The following is a 12,828-nucleotide window of genomic DNA, read 5'->3' as shown; positions in this document are numbered from 1 at the left end:
CCTGCGCCCAGCTCCCCTCCCTGGATGCGGCCCCCTCGCTGCCCTGCGAGGCTGACCTGATGCTCCCTGGCCCCTCCCTCCTCCAAGCCCCCCTCCCTAAGTACTCCTGTAGTGTCACCTGAACTTAAGTTTGGAGCCTCCACAGGAGCCAGCACTCTCCTTTACTCAACTGGCCCCTGAAGGCAGGGGCAGCTCCTTGTTCACGTCTACCCTCTAGCTAGACGTTTCCAGCACAACCTTTGATTGTGGAGTCAAAGGCATTTGATGAATGAATGAATGAATGAAAGGCTGCAGGCTCGGTCCTGCTGATTGCCACGTGGTTTCTCCTGGCCCTTTCTCTGTGCTTCTCCCACATCAGACTGGGGGCGTCCCCCCAGGACTGTGCTCCCTCCCTCTCCTCTCTTCCCAGGATGCAGGGCAGGATCGCAAGCCTGGCCCGGTCAGGACGCAGGGGACTCCAGGCACCGTGAGGTCTGCAGACTTAGCCCCCACGGGGGCAGGTCTGAGGACACCCATCGGACATGCGTGCGCAGGGCACTGGGTGGGGCCCGCTTCCACTCACCAGCCGGTCGGCAATCCTGAGCAGCTGGTTCTGAGCCTCGACTCTGTGGCTGATGTCCTCCCAGTAGGATGACAGCACCACCACGGGCTTCACGTTGCCCCAGGGCAAGTAGTAGTAGTGGCACCCTGGAAGGACGCACGGGCCTGGTGCTGAGCGGAGCGGAGGGGCGGCGGGGAACGAGCAGGATGGAGGCAGGCACCTGCTCCCCCACTAAGAACTCCAGTGGACACACGTGGCATGGCCACTGCTCCCCAGTGCCCAGACAAGGTGCTGGAGCTCCTTTCATGCGTTGAACAGAGAGCTGCCACTCTCACTAGGGCCCCTTAGCACCTTAAAACCGAGGGGTGGCTAGAAGGACCCTGGGAATCCCACATTCTCCAGAATCTCCACACCAAGCCCCACAGCCGCCAGATAATAAATGATTGGGACCAGGTCAGGACCAACACTGACCACCGCCAACTCAATCTGTGGGTCCCAGCAACCATCTGGAGGTGAGCAGAGAGACGCAGCACAGCGGGGAGCAGACCAGGGGGTCCCCCAAACAGGTGTGCCCAGGCCAGGGCCGTCGGGCAAGCCTCCAGCAGGGGACAGGATGTAGGGCTCGGCCCCCGCTCTGTGGTCGGGGTCCCAGCCAGGAGCACAGCCTCTGGCCTCACCGTCAAAGACCGCCCGGCTGTACTGGGTGGTGGAGGCCAGCGGCAGGCAGGTCGTGTCGAACTTGTTCCCGTAGTTCCCGATGCTGACCTCGAACTGGACGGCATCGTCGACGTCCTGCAGCATGGTGGCCGAGTAGAAGGCGGCGAAGAGGGAGTACTTGCGCCTTCGGAGGTACTTCTGGGAGCAGGGAGGGCCGGGGTCAGGGGGGAAGGAAGGAACACACCCATGCGGGGAGGGGCCACACATCTGGCAGGCCCTGGCACCCAATGGATCCTGGCTGGACAGATGCGTGGTGAGTGGTCCAGCTCAGCAGCGGGGCCCAGATTTGGTCAAGCTGGAGCAAACTCATCCCAGGCCTGGGTGCCTGGCCATGTTCCTCTACGAAGGCTGGCTCCTCCAAGATCATGCACAGACAAGCGGCCATGGCACCACTACCCCAGGGAGCCAGTCTCCCACGTCTGCTGTCCAGAAGGGGCCGAAGCCTCTAACCCCCCGTGCCCCTGCCCAGAGCGCCCAGCCCACACTGCTCCATTTCTCCACAACAGCCAGCTCTGAGCATCCACAGGCTGCCCGTGTGTTTGAGATGAATGAATCCCACTGCCCCGCCAGACACGGGGCACAGGGCTGAGGACGCGGCAGGAACTCAACTACACATCCCAGTCTGAACCAAGATGGCACTACGATCCCCTTTGTAGAGGCAGAGAGAAGAGGGTTTACACAGCTGGGTCGTTAGATCACGGACATAATCATCACGCACCGAGTGCTGACTGAATACAGGCATGAATTAATTTAATCCTCCCAACAATCTTATGAGGTGAGTGTAACTATTACCCCCACGTTACACACAGGGAAAATGACACAACTGGTCAGTGGCCAAGCCAGAATGCAAACCAGTACCGGCTGATTATCTGAAAGCTTAAACCACCAGGCAGACTCCATACGGCTGCCTCCTGGATGCCACGCCCAGCTTCACCACTTGCTGCTCTGATACACTTAAGCCTCAGTTTTCTCATCTGTAAAATGGAGATACTGATAGCAGCCACCTCACGGGTGCTGGGAGGACTCAATGACATCAACAGTGTCACAAGCGCAGTGTCTGACACCGGGTCGGGGATTAGTAAGTGTTCGCTCTTCTTACATTATCATTATAAAAGAGCCTCTCATTTTGCACCAAGCTCTAGACTTTAAAATACTTTCATTTATCTTTTTTGTGCCCCTGCACATTGCTTACGGAGGCAGGGCAGGTGTTGGGTTACTCTGAGGCCCAGAGGTGTGGAGACACAGGAGAGCGGGCCAAGCTGAGCCCTCCTCTCTCCGCCAGGGCACATTGAAGCCAGCCCCACTTGGCCACCACCCTCCTCGTCCCTCCCAGAGCCACGCCCCTCACCTCCACCCGAAGGATGTCATCCGCGGGGAGGTCCTCCACCTTCTGCTCGCTGTGCTCTACCAGCTTGGTCTCCAGGGAGAGCAGAAGCCGGCCTCGGTAGGCGACGCCCTCCCCCTGAGAGGGGAGGCTGGGTCACCAGGAGCAGGGGTGGTGGAGGGGAGAAGGGGAAGGAAAGGAGCCTGATCTGGCCCTGAGGTCACTCATCTCCCAGGCAACCAGGAGCGCCCTGAGCCACATCCCATCACTCTGCAGATGAGGAAATGGTGGCCCAGAGCATTCAGGGGACACGCCACCCAGGTGGTCAGTAGCAGAGTCCAGTCTCACCAGGGGAGAATAAAACCTGATAGAGCCTGGGTCCCTCAGGTGCTGGGAAAACGGGAGAAGGGGGGCAGGTGTCAGGCTGGCCCTGAAGGAGTGGCAAAAGGGAGGGAAGAAGGGGCCAGGAGGGGCCAAGTGGAAGGAGCAGGTGGCCCTGGGCCCACTCAAGCCCCATCAGGTCCCTGGAGTCCAGGCCGGCTGCAGATACTGCCCAGCCCAGGCTGGAAGACCCCGCACACAGGCCTGGGGATCGGGACTACGGGTTCCGGTCTGGCTCACCTTGCCTGTGTTGAGCTCCGCATAGGGGTCCGGGAAGCCAGTGAACTCCCTGGGGCTGCCATAGAGGTTGACGTAGCAGGGCCCGAAGGTGGGGAGGAAGCCCAGGTGGTCATCCACTGGGAAACACAAGTGCGGATCAGAGGGGCCTGCCCAGCGGGGCCTTCTAGCGCTCAACTCAGCCCCCTTCGGGCCAGAGCCCATCGCCAGCCCTCAGTTCATCGCACATGCACCGGGTGCAGCCCCCGATGAGAGCTACCACCGTCTCCCTCTAACCCTCACCACCACCCTGAGATACGGACATGCGCACTGCTTCTACCAGCCTTGTTTCGCAGAGGAGGGAACTGAGGCCAAGATGAAAGGGAACATACGACTACACAGAGACCTGACCCAAAATGGTCTAACCCTTAGCGCACGCATTCAGCCAGCACGCAAAGCTGGGGCTCAGGGACCCCCACTGCCCTGTCCCTCTCAGGCCGCCCCGTGTCCTACACCCCATCCTCATGTGTACTTCCCGCCTGGGAAGTGGCACAAAGGAGACCCAAGGGCCTGGTGACCAGAGACGCCATCTCCCAAACACCAGGGATGGGCCCCAGCTCGATGTCACCCCACACACAGGGCAGCCCCCGGGTACATGTCTTCTCCACCCCTGTACCCTTACAAAGTTGAGACAGACCGCCTAATAGCCTGTACTCACCCTGGCATCTCCTTCCTCACCCCCACCCCCCGCCCACACTGTACAAAGAACCATCTTTCAGTGGAGCAGGTTGGAGAAGAGTTTGAGAATCACACTAACGATGAGAGAAAATCTCTTCTCCACATCATCTCCATCCTTTTTGGAGGCCCGCTTTTGTTAATGTCATGATTTTCCAGTTGACAACCTAGCTTCCCAGGATGGGACATCACCGGCCGCACTCTGAGAATCCTGAGAACCAGGGTGTCCCTTTTAGAGGAAGGAGGAAGGGGCGTTTCCAGAATGCCAAAGGTGGGAGGTGGGCCCAGGAGCAGGAACCATCAGGGATGCTCCAATCCATAAGAACACGGGTGAGGCGAGGATGGCACAAAATAAATGGCCTCAGCAAGGAAGTACTTGAGCCAGACCCAAGGACTGAATGCAGACTCTTGAGTGCCGAGACCCTGGGACTGGAAGCCATCCCCGGGGGTAAGATCTTACCAACCGGAAGGCAGGAGCATGCCTCCCCTAGAGCCCTGCACCCATCGTCACTCGCCCTCCAGTCCCTGGTACATGCAGGGCTCGGGCATGTGGAACTGGGGTGGGAGGCCCAGGCGGACAGAACTGATGTGAGCACTACCAATTATCTGTACTCATCATCGCGACTGTAATTTACCTTGTGAATTTGAACTTCAAGAGTTTGCAACTCACCCTGGCCTCCTCCTGGTCCCCGAGAGCCCTTACACTGGCCCGGCCTCATCGTGGACCCCCACGCCAGTTCCACCCACTCCCTGCTGGAGACAGTGAACTCCCTGGAGCATCAGAGCTCAGCAGATTCAGGAAGTGGGTTTACAGGGTGGGAGGGAATCGCCTTTAAAGCATTCCAAGCAATTTACATATTCAACCGAGGTTGTGAGGTAATGGCCAAAAGTAAGCTCTGGGGCTGAGGTGGGTAATCTCAGTTCCACCTCAGACAAATCAAAAACTTCCCCACAACCAGCACCCTTTCCGCTCCAGCAAAAACCTCACAGCCCACCCCCTCGGCATCCTGGAGGTGAAGGCACGTACGGTCTGAGGCTGGAGGAGGCTTGACCACGCCTGCAGGCTCCTCTGTAGCATAAAGAAATGGAAAAGGGGTTAGGATGGGCAAGGCTGAGTGGAGGACTGGTTAGGTGAACAGGGCGTGCGGATGGACAGTTGATAGACAGACAGATGGAAAGACAGCTCCTGGACAGGGAAACAGATGTGGCCCAAGGCCCCAGCCCCAGCCCAGCTGTGAACGTATCACACACTAAGGCATCACCACGCACCCCTCAGCCAGACTCAGCCCCAGTGCCATCGCGAGCACTCGGGTCCTTGCCAGTGGCTGCCTGAATGGCTGTGTGCTCTGCTTGCTGGTGGAAAACTGGACCAGACGCTTGACTCAATACATCCAAGAAATAACACAGAAAAGAAAATGTGCTTTTCCATATCATAGCCAGGTAAGTGAGGAAAACAAAGTACAGACACAAAGACAGGGTGGGGGAAACGTGGAAGGGCCAGAGCTGGGCAGTGAGAGACACCCAGCACCCCACCCTACAGGCAGGTTGATGCCTCTCTCGGAGTTGGCATTTCAAGGCACAAGATCTCCACCTAGTGGTCATTTCCAGTATTACCACTGAGGGCCCCATGTTGCATTTTCACAACAGCAGGCACTGGGGTCTGGCTTCTGGCACCTGTTGTTTCAAATGAAGCAGTGCCAGGCACAGCTCATTAGCTGAAATTTCTATACTTGAGTGTACCCTAAATGCTGCTAAGGGGTGTCTAGAAATAAGAGAAGCAAGGGAGGAGATGGTCTCGAGTACTTTCAGCATCCTGGAATCCGTCCCTCACATCCAGGAAGGTACAAGATGCCCCCAAAGGAGTCGGCACCCCTCAGTCTCCTTCCGCCATCCTCTCTGATTCTGTCTCTTCCCACAAGACCTTGTGTCTGACCCTCCCTGTCTCCTCCTCCAACCATCTTAGTGTAACCAAATCTGGGGTCCTGACTGGCCTAGGGATGTGTTTGGTGAAACGAATATTTTCATTCACTGGTCACCTTTACCTATTGGTCTCCTTAAAAAAGAATAAAAATACCCACTGCTATTTCCTATAGCTCCCCAGTTGGAGTTAAGAGCCAAGAGTGGAGCAAAACATCGTGAAGGAAGAATGAGCAGAGACGCAGAAAGAAAGAGCGTGGAGACGAGAGGAGAGGGAACGTGGACTCTGGATACGAGGACAGGGCTGACCCAGTGAGCACGTACTGCAGCAAGGAGGGTGAGACCAGACTCCAGGGGGGCTGCAGGCCCCCAGACCCAGGCCCTCAGCTCTCCACAGCCGGCCTCAGCTAGGAACGCCGGCTGGCAGAAGCCAGAGCTGCAGAAACCATAATTCATGGCCATTTTCGTGTCCACAGGAATAGGTTTTCATCAGTGGGGGAGCGAAGCCTCTGGTCATAGGGGAGTTTCAACAACCACAAGAGGACCGACACGGCACAGCTGCAGCCCCGTGAGAGCGTGGCCAGGGCCCACCGGAAGGAAACAATTGCCATTTTAAGCTCCTTCCAAATGATTACAAACAGGCCCAGCCAGTTATCTAGGGCTAATGAGGCCGAGGTCATAGCTCCGACCCCACGTGCTTCTCACAGAGCAAACTTGGCTTCTCACCCACAGACCAACTCTGAGTCCTGGCTGCAGACTAGTGCCCAGCCCAGACACAGGGCTAATCCCACCGGCCATCTGACCAGCACATGCCTCTGCTGGCCAGCAGGACCAAGAGGGGATGCAGAGGAACCTGGCTCCCAACCACACATTTTCATTCATTCCCTCACTCATCCGTTCGTTTGTTCAGCAAACCTAACAGGCACAGTGCAAGGCGTAGTAAGACACGGCCCTGCTGTCAACTGGCCACCGAGTCCTCATTTAGGGGCAGGGTCACAGGTCTCCGGGTCTCCCCTGGTGTCTGCAGACAGCTCATGAAGTCAAGGGCAGAGTCACCAGTGAAGCCACTCAAGACAAAGCCTCTATTTAGTCCCCATCACTCTTCTGCCAAAACACAAGTGTTTTGGTGTGTTTTCCCCAAGCCCAAGGAAGAGGAGCCATGGAAGCCCCCAGACATGGATGGATGCTCCCAGCTCTGGGGCTGGAGCAGCCAAGCCCAACTCCCTCACCTGGGGAAGCCGAAGGAGACCGAGGGCAGCCCGCCCAGGCCAGTGAGCTGCACGTCACGGTTGGTCACCGGGACTCCGTGTCTCCTAGAGAAGCCAAGGCCATTACCTGCGGCCAGCCCTGCCGCTCCCTCTGCCTCTCAGCACATCTCCCACGCCCACGGCTTGGCTGCCTGACATCAGCCCGCGCCAGGCAGGAGGAGAAACCAAGAACTGCTGGGAAATCCTCATCATCCACGTTCCAAAGACAAAAAGAAACGAACTTTGGATTTTGGAGCTGTGGAAAAAACTGTCCGAGTGCTATTTTTGTAGCGTGATTTTCATATGCACGAAGTTATAAAAGAAACCGTGTAAGTTTCATGGGTCTCGTATGCTTGTTACCTTTCGAAAGAACAGCCGGTTCTAAGGAAAGCGCTCCTCATTAAAAAACAAAATTTTTACTAAATGCTTGGCACACGGGGTCCAAGGAATACTCAAGTGTGCCCAGGCAAACTTGTGGGCAGAAGTGCTTAAGAGGCTAGTGTTAAGTCCTGTCCTAGCTGGAAATAAAAATAAAAACACGAAAACAAAAGCTCCTGGCTGGAGCAAATAATCTGGTGAACCATGAGGCCGGGAAATACAGAGAAAGAACTCATTTTTACAGTTCAGCTTAGTTTGGGGTTTGAGAACAATGGGGAGATGAAAGGTCCTGCATGGCCCAGATGTGTTAGAACATCCCAATGTGGAGGGAAATACAAAGAGCTGAAAGTTGGAGTAATGCTGCGGTGGCCCCAGGACAAGAGGGAGAACTTGGCAGGGCTCACCTTCCGGGTCTAGAGAGAGGGTCAGGAAGAATGGCTCCAGGTTGAGCAATGAGTCTAATCTTTTATTGTTATATTAATCAAGCTATTTAAATTGCACATCTAAAATTAGCTGGTTCCAAGAAGATTCTCATTTATGTCCAGAACAACCTGTGAGAGCCGGTGTTGCCGCTTTTGAATGCATTCCCTCAACCACTCTGGGTTGCTCATGGCCTGAGCGCCATCTAGTGGCCAAATAAACATCTTCCTCCCAGTCCCAATGAATGATGACCCTGGAAAAGACCAAGGCCAACATCAGCACTAGAAATGAAGACGGACGGGGGCACAGGGATCTAAACTCTCCCTCAGGTGGCTGACAGCAGGCACAGCTGGAACCTCATGAAACAGGGGCTGTCGGAAAACGGTGAGGTCACTTTGTGCCTCTACCGGCGCCTGTCCTCGGACTCAGATGGGGAGGGCGTCCGGCCAGAAAACTGCAGAAGAGGTTCCTTCCATGCCAGGAGTTCTGGTCCGGGAGGGCCTAGAGTACTCTCTCTCCCACCCACCCCCATGAGACATTGCCCCCCACCTCTCATCTTTCTACCTGCACGTCCAGCCTATCTGAACAGCGATCACAGAAGGAGGACTGCATCCTGGGACCAGCGGGTCCCACAGTCAGGAGGGGGAGGGGCTGGGTCAGGCGGAGCCCCGAGAGCAGTGCCTTCTGGGAGTTTCTGACTATCCCACCAATTACAAGTCTCAGCGATGAAATTGGAAGGGCAGAGAGCAGCGGGGTGTTTAAGCCGAGTAGGGCACCCGGGAGTTCATTGTAGAATTCTTTACTTTTGTGTGTGTTCGAATTTTCTATAATTAAAAGTTGTTGTTGTTTTTTAATGTTTCAGAGAACCGAGAAGAATAGATTGGTTAACTTCAAGAGTGCTCCGTGGAATCTTCCAGAAACTGGGCAGTCTCACCTGTCCTCCAGATAAAGATCTGAGGAGATGGATGGGCAGACACTCAGGCATCCTGTCTGTAGAAAGACACCAGCACTGATGGGATCTTGTGAGCGAGTGAATACAGGGGGAGGGGGATGACAGAGGGTCAACCAGGATGGGGAAACAGGGAGGAAACACTGTAAGACTCCCGAGAGCATTCACCTGAAATTCCCAGGGAATGATTTGGAATCCTCCATAGAGTAACAAGGGACATAGCTTTTGTGAAACAAAACAAAACTTGAGGGAGAGAACAAAGAGGAAAGGGAAAATATAAAAGGAAAGACAGAGGGAAAAGAAGGTGTGTCAAGAAACAAAAAAGCCAACAATTTTAAGCCACGTGGGAAGCAGTAAAAAGCAGAATTGGTACAGGGTCAAAAATCAGATTTGGAAAGCAGAAAGCAAATAAGAATGATGCTAAACAGCAAACAGTACTTTAGGTTTATTATGTACCAGAACTTTTCATTTATAATCTCACTGGATCCTTACAACAACCTTACAAGGTTGGGACTCATAAGAGGAGACTGGAGCAAGTCACACAAGCTGCCTGTTTACAGAGCACCCACTACCCCCACCCCACCCTGCCTCCAACTGTTCACGTTACAATGTTAGAATAAACAAAATCATTCCTCAACCCAGATTTGAGAATTCACTGTCTTAGACAAAATGCAATGAAAAGAGTCCTGCATCTAGATAGATCAAAGTAATTTTTCAAACTGCAAGGAAAAAGAGACATTCCTACAAGTGGCATCCAGTCAGGAAAAAAAGACTGCTGCAAAGGAATCAAATCAGACTGCTCTCAGAAAATGCACCGAAATAAATTTAAAATAAATGTGAGAAATGAAAGTAAAAAATAGAGTTAAATGTAACTTTGGGGTTTTCGAAAGGCCAAAAGCATGAGATATGGGCCAGAAACCATACTTCCATTATTTAAATAAGAAATGTTGAAAATAAACACAAGAAGTTAACCATAAAGTTAAAAAAGGAAACAAACCAAAAAAAAAAAAAAATAAGTCTAAAGAGAGTTTAAAAAAAGAGTTAAAAAAAAAAAAGAAAAAGAGAGAGAATAAATAACTAGAAAATATTAGAATTGACAAATAAATCCAAAAGCTGATTCTCTGCAAATTCCAATAAAGTAGGTGGGAAAAAAACTTTTAATAAGACTAATCAAGAAAAAAAGAAAATTCAAACACATATCATTAGAAATAAGAAAAGGGAAAACACCACAAATAAAGAAAAATCATTTAAATTATAAAGGATTGCTCTGCACAACACCATATAAATAAATTAGAAGACCCCAATGTCATGAATGTTTTTCTAGGGAAATGTAGATTATCAAAATTGGCTATAATAAAAGTAACAAATTAAAAATACTGATGATCACAAGAGAAACTGAAAGGTTTTAAAGAGCCAGTGCTACACCCACTCAAAAAGGGCACTCAGCCCATATGGTTTTATGGGTGAATTCTTTCAAACCCTCAAAAGACTATATTCTTATGTTATATAAACTGTTCCAGATGTTAGAAAAGACTTTAAATCTTTCCAATTAATTTTACAGAGCCAGCATAACCCAGATACCAAAACCTAAAAAATAATAAGCAGACATACCAATTAAAGATAATAAAAAAAATCAAGAAATAGGCCCAAGAACACATTTAGGAATTTAGTAGAGGATAAAAGTGGCATTTCAAAATGTAAGGAAAAGATTACTCAATATATAGTGTTGGTATCACCAAAGAACAATTTTGAAAAAAAGTAATGTTAGACCCCTGCCTTATTCACTAAGGAAAAGACTAATAGATTTGGCTATGTAAAACTTTTAAATTTCTATATGTTGAAACTATTACAGGATAAAATAAAATTGACAAAAACTATTTACAACATATATGACAGGGGAAAGTTAACATCCATATACTTACAGAACTCTTAAAAAACAATGAGAAAAAGACAAACATACCATCAGAAATATGGACAAGAGCATGAATAGGCAATTTACAATATAACAAATAAAAAGTATATAAATAGATATAATTTGTAAATGTAAGGTAATCATTAAAATATTTTTAAATTTACATCAGTCAGTTTTACCAGATATCAATGAAGTGAAAATTAAGACAACAGTGAAATTCACCCATCAAATTAACAAAGCTCTTTTTTTAATATCATTATTCTACCCTGTGTTGATGAGGGTACAACAAAAATAAGTGAGTAATTAGAGTATAAATTGGTCCAGTCTTTTTGTAGGGCAATTTTGATATCTATACCAAAAGCTTTAAAAATGTTCAAACTTTTGACACAGCAATTTGACTTCTAGGTATTTATGCATAAGAAAAATCATGAATTACATAAAGATTCAGCTACAGAAATAGTCACTCTCAAGTTAGTTGTTTATAACACTGAAAAAACTAGAAAGCACCAAAATATTCAGCATTAACTGGTTAAATGTGGATTATGGTGCATTCACAATAGAATATATGTATTTATTTTAAATTATATTGTAGAAGACCATTTAATAACATGAATAAACATCTATGTTGTATTGCCAAGTGACAAAAAGCAACTTCTGGAACAACTGAAAATTATTTCAAAACAATGTTTTTCATGTACACACATGCATACGAACAGAAAGTTCCAGACAATCGATATTTATCTCTTGTCTGGGAGGATAAGCTTCTGGATAATTTCATGAGTACATTTTATATTCTTCTTTCAGATTATCTCTTTAAAATTGCACCAAATGATCATGAACTCCTTTTTAACACATCAATGAAAGCGATTTCAAAATAGGAGCTGCTAGAGCACAGCCAGCCGACGTAGAAGCCAGTGGATGGCGTGGCCGCAGCCACCAGTATCATCTACAGGAAGGAATTCTCTTCGCTCCACCCCTCGGCAGTGTATCCCACCATCCGAGGCGAGGACCAGTCCTAAATGACTGCAAGCCCATCTCCCTCGCTGGCCAGGGGACAGCATGGGGGATCAGAGGGGACAGCACAGAGGGGAACTTACCTTCTATTTCACCTCCAGGGGCGGAGATTTTCGACATACTCAGGTAGGTGGTGGCCACGATGTCGTTGTGGGTGAGGCGGTCCCTAGAGCAAGGGGCAGAGAGGGCCTGAACGGGGGAGGGGAGTAGCACACCACAGCCCACCCAGGAAGGAAGCTCAGTTACACATCGTTAGGGGCCCCGGTCTTCACACGGGGCATGCCATTGAGGCCCAGTCATCCTAGGGAAGAAGAGACTGGAAAGAAAGTTGTTCATGACTTGTCTAGAGGGAACCAGTCCATCTCACCCACCATCAGCATCTCAACACTGGGCTGCCGGGCTGGATTCTGCAGACACGTCTGCAGGTTGAGAGGGAGGAGGGCAGAGGCAAGTCATGGGAGCAGAAGGTCACTCAGGGAGCCAGACCCCCAGACCCACAGAAGGCAAGGCGCCAGGAGCTAAGACATACTTGGACCAAGGAGAAAACCAGGTGACCAGAAAGAAACTATCCCCAAGGCCACAGTCTTCATTAGCTTATGGTAGCTAATGCATAGCTCCTTTTTGTGTCTGATCCTTCTGTGTATGACAGTGCAGTTTTAACCTCCTTTATCTCCAAGGATCCTCACAATGGCCTTGAGGAGAAGGTACTTTTACAAACATCTCTGTTGCACAGATGAAGAAACTGAGGCTCGAGTCAGAAAGTCCTTGCCCAAAGTCAGCCTGGGAGGGAGAGGCAGAGCCAGGACTGAAACCCTGGTGTCCTGACTCCTGGTCCAGTGCACGTGCCCCAGCACACATGGCCTGCATCCATCATGTGGGGCCTTTCCTGCCTCCCAAAGGAAGGCCTGTCCCCTCCCCAGCCAGCAGAGGGGACCGTGGGTAGAAGCTGGAGAAGACTGACTGTCTTGTGCAGACTGGCCCCTGCCCCCTTGGCAGTCGTATCTAGTAACAGCCAGCACGTATTGAGCACCTACTGAGAGCTGAGGGTCTGTGCTCAAACCATCACGTGACTCGGCT

The 12,828-nt window shown here is 50.9% G+C and overlaps 1 protein-coding gene across 25 annotated transcripts in view; it reads right to left on the bottom strand.

Moving 5' to 3' along the window:
- DYSF (dysferlin) overlaps nt 1-12,828 on the bottom strand; it is a 201,759-nt gene that overhangs the window by 112,248 nt on the left and 76,683 nt on the right. For 15 of the 25 annotated variants that reach the window (XM_032497799.1, XM_032497803.1, XM_032497805.1 and 12 more), the window contains 6 exons: nt 11,835-11,917; nt 4,942-4,983; nt 3,204-3,319; nt 2,607-2,720; nt 1,219-1,396; nt 563-687 (listed from right to left, as the gene is read on the bottom strand). In XM_032497799.1, coding sequence (XP_032353690.1) covers nt 563-687; nt 1,219-1,396; nt 2,607-2,720; nt 3,204-3,319; nt 4,942-4,983; nt 11,835-11,917 — 658 coding nt within the window. The remainder of the gene's footprint in view (nt 1-562; nt 688-1,218; nt 1,397-2,606; nt 2,721-3,203; nt 3,320-4,941; nt 4,984-11,834; nt 11,918-12,828) is intronic. The other 10 variants (XM_032497802.1, XM_032497810.1, XM_032497812.1 and 7 more) reach the window with 1 other exon arrangement.

This window comes from Camelus ferus, chromosome 15, assembly GCF_009834535.1.
Source record: "Camelus ferus isolate YT-003-E chromosome 15, BCGSAC_Cfer_1.0, whole genome shotgun sequence".
Classification (NCBI taxonomy): Eukaryota; Metazoa; Chordata; class Mammalia; order Artiodactyla; family Camelidae; genus Camelus; species Camelus ferus.
This window is presented reverse-complemented; position numbering and strand designations above follow the sequence as displayed.